This window comes from Anas platyrhynchos, chromosome 4 (genome assembly GCF_047663525.1).
Source record: "Anas platyrhynchos isolate ZD024472 breed Pekin duck chromosome 4, IASCAAS_PekinDuck_T2T, whole genome shotgun sequence".
Taxonomy (NCBI): Eukaryota; Metazoa; Chordata; class Aves; order Anseriformes; family Anatidae; genus Anas; species Anas platyrhynchos.
In genome coordinates, this window is record NC_092590.1 from 28,261,320 (window position 1) to 28,274,234 (window position 12,915).

General features: G+C 38.6%; 1 protein-coding gene across 4 annotated transcripts in view; it reads right to left on the minus strand.

Annotated features, from left to right (window-relative positions):
* GALNTL6 (polypeptide N-acetylgalactosaminyltransferase like 6) overlaps positions 1–12,915 on the minus strand; it is a 487,437-nt gene that overhangs the window by 44,736 nt on the left and 429,786 nt on the right. For all 4 annotated transcript variants that reach the window (XR_011809020.1, XR_011809018.1, XR_011809019.1 and 1 more), the window contains exon 9: positions 7,694–7,915. Coding sequence is in view for 1 of the 4 variants with exons in the window: in XM_027456411.3 (XP_027312212.1) it covers positions 7,694–7,915 (222 nt within the window). In the remaining 3 variants the exon portion in view is untranslated. The remainder of the gene's footprint in view (positions 1–7,693; positions 7,916–12,915) is intronic.

The following is a 12,915-nucleotide window of genomic DNA, read 5'->3' on the forward strand; positions in this document are numbered from 1 at the left end:
AAAAGAGCAGACTGAACAAATGTGAGCACCAGTTTGAACAATTGACTCCAAGAAACTCTGAGCCTTCACCAGAGCTCAGAGGAATATTCTTTCAAAACTTGGACAAGTGCAGTTCTGGGGTATATTTCCTTATTTCAATACAATGAAATTGCTGTAGAAGAGATCAGATGCTAGCTTTTTGATACATACAGCCAGATGCTGAAACCCAGCACTGAGTCCCATAGTATAGAGTCACGTTAACTGAAAAAAAGGACAAAATGTAATCAGCTCTCAACAACTCTGCCTTTATTTTCATATTGTTCAGCAAAAAAAGACAAGAAATAATAATGAGGGGAAAAGATTTTATTTTTACATTTTTTGTCTTAAGTGAAATATCTATTTCAAATATTATGAGTGTTCAGTCATTTCTCAGTGGACTTAAATTTACTGGATATAAATAAAAATTATTGGCCTATTACAAAATTAAACGATACATCAGTTCTGTCCTTAAAGTGTGTGAGTTAATTAACATGAAGATGCTAACAATTACCATTAATCCTTGGGTTACACTTATGGGATTCAGAATTGTAAAATGAAAGAGAATACACTCCACATTCAATGAACACTTAATGGATTAAAGAGTTTTCATAATTTTCTCTAGATGGCATTGCTCCATCCTGCCTCATTCATTTGGACTGTGTGGTGAATTTATTCTACACATTTCTGGAAAAGCCTTGTGCTGAAGCTACATTCAGTTCCTTCACTGTTGGAAATCACTCCCTCTGCTCCTTAACAGTTTATTCGAGTTAGGATATATATTTTTTTTGTTTTGTTTTATTTTATTTTTCAGCTTACATGTTAATTCAATCTTTTTTTTGTTGTTGTTTTATCCTTCCTGTCAGCTGCAGAGGGGTTGTGGTTTGTTTTTCATTTTCTTTTTGTACTACAGGCATTTCAGTCAAGTCTGTGCTTTTGTTCTCTGGCATTTTTGTGTGGCCTTGGCAGTCACTAGAAATTGAACTGAGCCATCAAGCTGCTGCCAGAACCACAGGGAATGTTCTGCTGAACACCAGCACTGCATTGCTGCCAAATCCCCTAAGATCCCTTCACAGAAGAAGGAAGAAAAGCAGGAACAAAGCAAAGAGAAGCTCTATTTTCATTTATACATCAATATGCATTTGAACTGTCTTGTCTCCAGTCACATGGCACAATGGATTTCAAATGTTTAGGTTATGAGCTACAACTCAAGAAGAAATAGTTAGCACTCCTAACACACTCACATTTCCAACATTTGTAGTTGTGCCATTGTGGAGACTGGGGATGAACAGGAGACATTTTATCACACATGTGGGTAGGGCACTGAATTGCTACATACAAAGATTATTTGCCCAACCTTAAATGCTATCATTTGTACATACAGATATGTGTATGGGAAAGGCACATTTCTGAGGAGTTTGTATGGACTAATAAAGGTGGTTAGTGGTGATCTTAAATGCCTTTTTAGAATTAAAGCATGCGATGCTGAATGTATATCATTATGCATACTTATTGAAATGCCATCCTAACGCACACTGGGACAGATACTGAAAAAGATTATGGACCCTATAGTTCTTAGAGAGAACAGGTGAGGTGTAAAAGCACAGAGAACACAAACTCTAATGGATTTGTGTTCTCCCTCTTCTATATTGAAGCTGTCAGAGTAAGGACATAAAGACTTTCAGTGCTGCACCTAACTTTGGCAAACAGACATGCCAACAGAGGGAGATTGCTGCTGTTGTTGCATCTGATGTCTGTGCTTTAAATGAGGTAGCAAGCCATGAGGAGAAATCACAGTGTAAGTCTTGCATATTATAAAAAGCAGTGAATATACCTTAAAACTACAGCTTCCTTTCTCTACATTAGCCAGCCCTTGTTAAAAATATTTTTTTTTTGCAGAATAGGCAAGGCCTGAAGAAATAAGTAGCTTAGCCCCCCAGAAGTAGAGTGGAAAAAAGAACATGATGTAAAACAGGAGCCAAAACATGGGAGGAGAGGTCTTTAAGCTCCTTAAGCCTGTACTTTAGGTTTGAAGACTACACTGCTACCTCTCGATATTTGAAGCTGCTGATTTGATAAACAGGTATTTCTCCATAAACTCTCAGGGAAAAGAACAAAGGACTTATTAATGCAAAATATTTTTGACAGATGATGTCAGTATGGCCACTATCAAGTGCATTGATTATTAGGACCTATTAAAATATTCCATTTTAATTTCAGGGTTTGCATATGTTTGATTAAAGCATCTGTGTTTCTTTATAAACAGGAACAATCACAACTACAGCATTTGTCCAGTCTCTTGATGACAGAGACACTTAAAATAAAATACTTTGTAGAGAAAGCTGACCCGTGGGCCCAAGCACAGACAGAAGGATGGGATTTATTTGCAGTCAGAGTGCTAGTGGGTCTGCTGAGTTATTTGGTGTATTGGTCAACTTAAGATTAGTTTTTAAGATGTTAAAATATTTTGAGAATATTACAAGTACATTTACACAATTATCCACGTTCAGTGTTGCCTTCTTTTCAACTCTAGCCAGTTGAACATTTGACTGTTCAACAGAAGGGACATTTAAAAGAGTGTTTTCTTTATACTTGAAGGAAATTTGTGGTCAGCAATAACCACAGGGAGGCTGTGGCAGTTAAAGACTCATCTCTGGTTCCCATGCCAGTCTCTGTGTCTCAGTTACTTCCCACCACCCCGCTAAGCCCTTCCATTGAGAAAGGACCAGACACGTGCTCTGTTCTGCTGCTGCCTTGCTTTAACTGAGCTACACTGGTGGACGCAGTGGGTGAAGAATGCTTGCAGGATTTACTTCTGTTCCTTCATCAGTGAATGGAGCAACACCTAGGATTGTATCATGTGATAAATAAGAAAAACATAGTATGTATTCGAGCCTATCTGTCAGTATCTTTGGTTGGTTTTATTTGTGGAGTTTTGTTTTGCAAAGAAACAAACCAAAGATTCGGATATTTTCAGGTATCATATATCAGAGGATTTATCAGTTCCTCTCTTTCTTCCCTTGTCCTATTTCACTGTTTTTTTTTTCCTTTTTTTTTTCATTTCCCCATTGATAATGATATTTCTCTTAACTATATCAAGAGCCCAGTCAGCTCCCCTCCTTCACAACCTCCTTTTTCTTTTACCTGTGACTGAAATTATCCACAACTTCAAATGCTCAGGCATTCACTTTTGCTTGCCCATCCAAATCAGGTTCATGTATAAAGCTTCCTAGAGCTAAGATAACATAGTGCATGCATGAGCAAAGCTGCTGAGGTACAAATCAACTGGCTTCCAAAATCTCCAGTTTCAAATTAAATCTGAGGACAGACAAACTTTGTAGTACATGTGAAGCATCAACAAGCAGGGCAACATGTGTTTCCAGTAGAAAATAATATAGGGAAATTGACCATACTCAAAAATAAATTTACTTCAGAATCTCACACCAAAATAAAAAGAACATCAGGGGTTCCCAAACAGTATTTACATACAGCAGAATACATGTATACTGTCTCCTAGATAACTTGACCTCAGGCTGAATTAATGTCAGAATTTTGCAGAAAGTCAGCAATTACATGATTTAATCTTCTCCCCATGGGAGATGAAGATTAAGATGGTCTCGCTTCACACTCTGAGCAAGACTGCAAGTTCCTGCAAGATTTGCTCCTGAGACAGGGTGAGATGTCCTGGTCTGCAGCAGTGCCTGCTCTGTGGCCCCGCTGTCAGCCCTTCTGGAGCGTAGTGGGTGAGTCAGAGAGGGAGAGGCGCTCCCAAGGGCACAGGGATCTGTGCTGGATGCTCGTCACTGCACTATCCAGCTGCACCAAAAGGAAGAAGTGTGGAAGCATAGCAACCTAAAGACATTTCTGTGCTCCACACAATCATCATAAAATGATGAAGGTGGAGAAGGTGCTGTGAATATCCCTAGGGTGCCTTATACAACATAGCAACATGAGAGACACCTTGGTGTTACCAGTTCATAGAGCACTTTCCTTACATCTGATTCAATGCCACAAATAAGAAAGTGGCTGTGGCTCTTGGAAGACATTACAAATGCTCATTTATGTTGCTTTTTTTTTTTTTGTCTGAGCAGAACTTAAAGACAGTTTTTGTATATGCTTACATTCTCAGATAACCCTAGGGCCATCAATGTCTACTGATCAAATACGGAGAAACAAGCCACCCTTCCCATCAACTGATACATAGCAATTTTAAGCGTATTTATCCTTTGTGTGAGCAATAAAAAGGAAAAGTTGAAGTTAAAAGAAGTCAAGCTCTGCCAAAGACCTCACTGAAGAAACAGGGGACTCTGTATGACACTGATCCTGATGAAAGGAGCTTTGAGTAGCTCAGTTGTGCAGCGCTCGCTCTGTGCGAGGTGGGGAATAGCTGGTTATGCTGCTTTTGTGCAGTGCCCATCTGACACATGGTGGGCTGGGATTGACTCGTTAAGGGTATGAGGATGACACTTTAAAAAAGAAAGTTATCAAAGGAGAAGGTAGTGAGTTCTTATGTTTTAATCCTTTTCAGATATGCTACTTGATTTAACTTCATGTCAGTGCTGTAAAACAATTCTATAAAATCCACGAGGTCTGGACTGAAAAGGTCCTATAGCGCAGCACTGTTGCAGTAACTGAGAGATTTGCTGTGTATTAAATCATTGAATAACAAGTTCGTGCAACAGCAAATGAAACCAAGCTTAAATATTTCCCTTTTGACACAGTAAAACAAATCAATTTTTTCATATCACCTTGACAATAGGGCTCATGAAGTCTAAAGTAAATTGCAATGGCTGAAATTATATGATTGATTTACTGTAAAATGTGTTTTCAAATATATTGTTGGAAGCTGCACAATACACACACAGCAGATCACAGCTTGTAGGTTCAGGAATACTTCCTAAGAAAACATCCAGCACCCAAATCTCACCTAATGCAGCTATTGTTTTAACTTCCTTCAACAGGATTTCAGACACATGCTACTAATAAATTATCGCACCCTTAAAAGAGAATGGGATGGTTATTACTGTTTTTCAAGTGGAAACGTCCCTTCTAATATATTTGTAAGGAAAGAACAAAATCTAAATTGAAAACCTGCTCTTTTTCTTTTTTTTTTTCTTCTTTTTTTCTCCACGGTGGGAGAGGAAACAATATGGTAATCTCACCTAGACCCAGAACTGACAGTCTCACTAAAATTAATCTATCTAGATTAATTGTTGCATTACTTTACTGCACATATTTCAGATGTTATACGGCAGAATAGAATATCTAGGAAATAAACACCCCACCACCTACAAAGGACAAAAGGCTCAAACAAAAACAAGACATAAAATAAGGTCATATTGAGTGTAGTGAAGACTAGTGTTTTTTGCTTCCCAAATTTGCTTCTTCACCATCATGAATAGATTTTGTCAAAAATTTAAGAGTCAGATTTTACATAAGTGTGTTTGCAAAAAGAGAGGAGTTATGTAGCAGCTGTTTATGAGACACTTGTTTTTACACCACATGCTCTTACTAGCTATGTATCAAAATACCAGAGCCAAAAACTGCCTGAGTAGCTCATTGTTTGTTCTTCCTCAGACTGGCATAGGCAAGCACATGTAAAGTCTTTCTAAGTGCAAGCAGAGAGGGTACTAAATGACAGTCAGCTTTGGCACAGACTTTTGGTATGTTTAATCAGCAAGGTTTCCAGAGCTGCTTGAATTCTTACAAAGCAATGACACACAGTCTGTTTTCCTCTTTCTGCTTCTAATTATGACAGTCATTGACCTTCAAGTTTGTTAAAGTCCTTTGCAAGTACCAGCAAATTAATTAAAATTTCACAGAAATGTGACAGTCTCAGGAAAAAATAGGACTGAAACTTCCTTTTATTTTAAAGAAACTATATCTTAGAGGAAACAAAGTCTTTGGTCTTAACTTCCTTCCTAAGAACTCAGTAAGTACTTTCAAGGTACAGATTAGATACCACTGCTATGATGTATGATTTGCTTTTAAAAAGACTTGCTTTTATGCAAATAGTGCACTAATAATGATATTAGAAAAAATAATACCTGAATCACAATCTTTTCCTCTTAGACACTCCGAGTTAAGGATTGTTTGGCTGGCTGTAGAAATTATAGATCTCACATATAGATCACACTATTCAAAGGATGCACGTGTATACACGTGGAAGACAATAGTAGCAGTCACACAACCCTTGTCCAGCCTGGCTTCTACTAATGAATTTGTTACCTCTTGGTACAAATTTATCCAATTAAGTGTGTGCAACAACATCAAAGATATTAGAAGCATTAACAACAAAGGAATTTGTTATTGTGAAGGAGTAGCACGTAGTAAGACAGAAATAAACTGATGTTCCTTTGAACTTCCATAACTGGTAGCTTGCAAAGAAGAATTAAAGACCACTACTACCACAGAAAGTTATTTTTAAAATTTGGCAATGATAAAATTTGCTTAAAAAAAAATATCTGGATAAAAAATATCTATAAAGGCACCTGTGTTTAGAAATCCCCTCTACAGACCATCCTTGACCACTGGGGAGATACTGAAATGGAAGGTGTCTTACTAAAAGTTTTGGTCAACAACTTCATTCTTTGGTTGGTCTGAGAAACCCCAAAAATCTCCAGCAAAATCTGAGAGGGACAGAACCTCACGGTACAGACATTCCTTTTTTTTTTTTTTTTTTTTTTTTTTTTTTTAAGCAGCCAAACAAAGTGAGAGTAAAACCTTCTTTATAAATCTTAATGAACTGATAAACTCTGTGGAAAAAGCCCTCTGCATGTCATGTTCAAGATGAAATGAATCAGCTGTAGTACCTAGGGGTAAAAGGCCACTGCAACTTTCAGTACAGCCACAGAAGTCATTTCCTGTCCCTGCATTCTTTGTGTTTTCATTTCTTCTGCACAAAACAAACTGTCAAAACAAGGTGTGCCGTGGCTCGACTCTTCAGAGAAGTCTGAAGGCAGAACATCTTTGATCACTAGTCTTTGGTGGAGAGTTCCAGCAGGCTTTTTGTTTGCCCCCTACTCAAGTGATGTGCGGTTACTGGCTTCCCTTTCCCATCCTCTCCCTTCCTCTCATCCCCCAAAAGAGAAATTCAGTTTGTCTGCTACTGACACTTAGCAGCTACAAAATGCAGGCCACAAGCTGAGCAAAATTAGTCTTTTTAAAAGAAAAGTACCGAGGCTCCACTTTTCATACTTGTACATATGAGCAATACAGACCAAACCTAACCACACCTACACAGTAGCCCTGGTGAATTACAAGAACAGGAGGAAGTATGTAAGTGGATATGGGAGGGAAAAAAAAAAAAAAAAAAAAGTGTTGACTTCAGAACTACTGTTTGCTAATGAGATTCTCAGAATCTAAAATCATCTTCAGAAATGCAATAATGAGTTCTACATAATCTTTCCCATGTTCTTGTCCTCATTGTGCACGTAGCTTATGGCCTGTACACATGGAATTGTAATGAATTATAAAAGTGACAGCAATGGTTCTAAGACATGACAGTTTCTCATTTTAATGGCTAGTCCACGGATTGTTCCAATCACTAAGAAATCCCTTAATAACACTACTTATCAAAGGAGCCAAATCTAATTTCATAATTTTAATTTCCTGTAATGTAAAATGCTAGGCTCATTTCATTTCCCACCCCTCCCCCCCCAATTTGTATATTCCTCACCTCCCCCCAGGCAGCAGGTGGAGGCTCCACAGGAGGGTAATATTTGGGGACATCCCAAGCCACTGCAGCCATGAACCACTTGAAATCTTTACATTTAAGGTGTTTGCGTAGTTCCTTCTGGGCAGAGATATCACCAGTTGAGAGATGTCTGTACTCAGGCCGTCGCTGGTAAATGTACTCTGCAAACTCATCCATCCATGTCTCTGCCACACGCTTCAGGTTCTGTGCAGCAGAAAAAAAGCAAAGATTAACTTTTCCATGCTTTGACTGAAATGATATCTCCAATGAAGAGAATTAAGCAAACAAAAAATCAATAGTTCACACAGCTCTTAAGCTTGGCTGGTCTAGTTTTTTATTCTTAACATGGAAAAATACTGGTAAACATATGTTGCCTTCATTAAAGTGTTGAGCAACCACTGCAGAGTATTAAGTATCCTGTTTTCCTACTGACTCTATAAGATACGTTATTTTGTCTGTTGAATGTCTTATTTTCCTTCCTATTCTTTACGCATCTTTACATGGGTTTTGACTAATGCTGAATGTTAAAAAGAATTTTCTTTCAGCTGCTCACATTTGTTCCCATGGCTTTTCCTGTTACCTCAGAACCTACTAATGTGCATGAATAGTTTAAATTACTCCTTCTGATATATTTCACTTCACGTGTGAAAGGTATCTGAATTTCAGCTGTCATCACATGGCTTACTCACCTAGCTTTTTACACTTCTGAACCTTCTCCAGTCTTGGTTAACTTCTCTTCATCAATTTGCTTTCCCTGTTGCCTTCTCAGTTCTCTTTAGGGAAATCTTAAATACCTGACCTAGAATGTAGGTCTAGTTGCCCTGCAGGTAGCCCTCTCCCACGATCACATCTCACAAATCATACCCACATTTTTGGTATGAATTACACGCATACGTATGGGGCAAGCAGTCATGACCTTGCTCTGTGCTCTCACATGTGGTTTCACGCTAGCTTTGGAAACTTTGCTGTATTAATGTATTAGTAAGTCTGCAAAAGCATAGCCCATAATCATGAAATGACACTGACTTGAGGAAAACCAGCTCATGGAATAGACTGTGCAACTTGTGTCTTTCTGCACTCATCTTGTAGATATACCTACATCTATTTCTGAAAAAAACAAACAAACAAAAAAAACAGTTCTGGCTTATGCCCTACAAAGTTTATTTTTGTTGGCATTTTACAGTGAAGACAATTACCTATTTTCCTTTTTAAGAACAAGACTGAAGAGATAGATTTTATTGTTGTTTAGCATCATGGAGTCTAAATAGCAGCAGGACAAGGGAGATTTTCTATATTTCTGTATTTCTGTTTTTTTTTTTTTTTTTTCCCACATGAATTTATATGCAGATGTTGTGGAATACAGATTTAGTCTATTCTGCATTTCCACAGCTGCCCAATAACCTCTTATCCCACCAACAAAGCAACATCTCACTGGATGACATTGAGACACTGGAGTGTTCTTATTGCTTTGTTTGTAAAAACATCATCATCAAGTTTTGTAATATTCTTTTTATAGAACACTAACTGCAAAATGCTGAGATTTGCTTTGTAATAAGCTGGAGGACAATATACATCTGATTATCAGCAACATAAGGTAATGTTTCTTCTCAGAACATTCTCTGCATATAAGTAAGCCTGATTCTTACTCTGATTTGCTTTCAAGATTCGTTTGAAAGTTCCTTTTCTGAATTTTATTAATCCACACAAACTAGATGTCTCTGAACTAATAAGGCTTATCTGAATACAAAGACAGCAAGATACAGAACAAACACAGTATGTTTAGCTGACACTGCAAGACAAGTTTCTATGTATTTTGTTTGTGTGAAGCAAATACATTAAAACCTGCAGGGACAAAGCAAGTAAAATTAAAGATGTTTAAGAAATCACATAACTTCTATCCCTATATAGAAATGGCTCATGCCCTACATAGGGTTTATTTTTGTTGTGATTTTATGACAACCTAAATTATTATACTTTACAAGGCATTTGAATTCAAGAATGAAGGAACTGGGTAGGACAAAGAAAGACAAAATAAATTCAAGAACAACATCTAAATGACAAGCCCACACTTTTAGCAGAAACCCTGTAAGAAAAAAATCTTTTGACAAGTAAAAGTACTATGTGATGAGACTCCATAAATGAGGCTAAAATACGATTAAGCGCATATTTTAAGCCAAAAGCCAAAATCATAGAATCAGAGAATGGTTTGGGTTGGAAGGGCCCTTAAAGCCCATCCAGTTCCAACCCCCCTGCCATGGGCAGGAACACCTCCTACTAGACCAGGTTGCCCAAAGACCCATACAACCTGGCCTTGGACGCTAAAATCATGAAAAAATCATGAAGTGTGATCCTTCTAGAATATTTTCTACTTGTATGTGCTGCACACTTCATTTACTATAATGCAAATGCAGTTTAAGACTGTTATAGAAAATATCATACTATTTTTGTTGTAATCACTTTATCTAATAGTTTTATTTTCATATAAAAATATGGCAAAAGTACAGTAACAAAAAATCTTAGGAAAGAAAAACTCAAAATAACTCCAGCAGAGGCTGAGCCCATCAATGTTGAAGTAGACTCTGCTGGAGTTTTCTCCAGTTGTTTGGCTAATCTAAAAGAGCCACATTTTTCCTTAGATGATTATAACTGAATAAAGAAAAGTCCAACAGAAATGCTTCATATTATTACACTTGTTCACTAGCTCAAAACTCTCATTCACCCATCAAAAACTCTTTGTTTTCAAAGGAGTCTTTTATCACTGCCTTTTTTTTTTCTTTTATTTTTTTCTCCTTTGTGGTGGTAGAAACCCTCCAAAATATTGCATTTGAAAGAAAAGTACAGTTCTGCCCACCATTCCCCAAGAATCATGTAAGCCGCTTTATCCAGGAAGCTGCTCACAAGGATCATTGAGTCCAGCTCCTGGCTCCACCTAGGACCACCCCAAAATCAGACCCTGTCTCTGAGAGCACTGTCTAAATGCTTCTTGAACTCCATCAGGCTTGGTGCTGTGACCACTTCCCTGGGGAGCCTGTCCCAGTGCCCGACTACCCTCTTGGTGCAGAACCTTTTCCTAATACCCAGCCTGACCCTCCCCTGTCCCAGCTCCATGCCGTTCCCTCGGGTCCTGTCGCTGTTCCCAGAGAGCAGAGCTCAGTGCCTGCCCTTCCGCTCCCCTCGTGAGGGAGCTGCAGGCTGCCATGAGGCCTCCAGGACTGAACAAACCAAGGGACCTCAGCCGCTCCTCATATGTCTTACCCTTCAGACCCCCTTCACTATCTTTCTAGCCCTCCAATAGTTTTATGTCTTTCTTATATTGTGGTGTCCAAAACTGCACACAGCACTTGAGGTGAGGCCACACCAGTGCAGGGTAGAGCAGGGCAACCCCTTCCCTCACCAGGGGACATAGCCATGTCATGCTTGATGCACCCCAGATACAGTTGGCCCTTTTGGCTGCCAGGGTACACTGCTGGCTCATAACCAACTTACCATTGACCAAGCCCCCCCAAATCCCTTTCCAAGGGCTGCTCTCCAGCCTCTCATCACCCATTCTGGATGTATAGCTAGGGTTGCCTTATCCTGGGTGCAGGATCTGGCACTTGCTTTTGTTAAACTTAATGCAGTTGGTGATTGCCCAGCCTTCTAAGTAGTCAAGATCTCTCTGTAAGGTCTCTCTGCCCTCAAAACAGTCAACAGTTTCTCGTAATTTTGTGTCACCTGCAAACTTACTTAGTATATATTCAAGTCCTACATCTAGGTAATTCATGAAAACATTAAAGAGAACAAGCCCTAAAATGGAGCCCTTGGGGAATCCCACTAGTGACTGACAACCAGCCTGATATAACTCCATTTACCGTAACCACTTGATCTTGACCCATCAACCAATCATTCACCCACTGCATTGTGTTTTTTCAGAAAGACACTGTGAGAAAAATTATCAAAAGCTTTACTGAAATCCAAAAAATATATCAACTGGCTTCCCTTGGTCAGCTATGTGGGAAACCTTTTCATAAAAGGAAAAGTCCTGATCATTAAACAGGACTATCCCGTCGTGAAACCATGTTGGCTGTGACCAATGACTGCACTGTCTTTCGTGGGTTTTTCAATAACTTCCAGAATAATCTTCTCCATAATTTTACCAGGCGTTGAAGTGAGACTGACAGGATCCAAAACTATTTAGATGTCGTTCCCTGGTTCTTCCAAAAACATTTTCTCCATCCTATGCTAAAAATCTTCCACACCTTGCCAGATTCTATAATGAAACTATACATCCTTAGCAAGTTTATACATTACCATCATAAGCTGAACCTGCATGAGGCAGCCCTTTGAATTTCAATAATTTTAAAATACAAACTCTTCATTTGCTAGCTCTAAACCTCCAAACCGTTTATGAACATGACCGTAAGGAACCCTCTCTCCTGGAGAAGTGGGAAGCTCTTTCTGAATGTGGTAGTTACTAGAAAGCACTCTGTATCGAAATACTTTGAAGAGATTTGCTGGCTTCAGTTAACATGGGCTTATTATACTTATTATCTCTACACAAGCTCAGTAATCACATTTTCCTTTAACATAAACATGTACAGACCAATAACAAAAACTACAAACTGCAGTTAACCCCCACACTTAAATTGAATGCAGTCAGGTAGATGAATTCTCCTGCAAGCTAGCCCAGAGCAAGCTTACACAATCAAAGGCAAACATCATTTATGTTGCTGTTTAGAATATGCTAACTCAGCATGATCCTGGGAATGAATGAGTTTTGCTAAGCTGAATATCCCAGTTCTGTGGCTTTCTAACATTGCGAGAAGTTGCCCTGTGAGAAGACTCTCCTAGGAACATAACTTCTCTGAAAACCATGTCAGTGAGATTCTGTTTATTACTGACCTTATCACCAACAGAAAGGAAGAGGAGCACAACTGAAATGAGAGAGCTCATTGCACTTTAAGGCTTACTGATCAAGTGACTTACTTCTAAAGAAGTGATTTCAAGTCCTTTATGAGTCTCCTAGAATTGTCCTTACTACTATCTGGTCGAGTGATTGACATTGTGGAGGCAGTAGGACTGTCACATCCTCCCTGCCCGAGCCTTAAATGAGTCTAGACACATTCTTGAGCATGTCAGTATGTTAAGCCCCATAAATAAGAACAGGAATGAATAGATACCAAATCTTGACAGATTCTGAATGTAAAATAGGTGCTAAGCAGTTT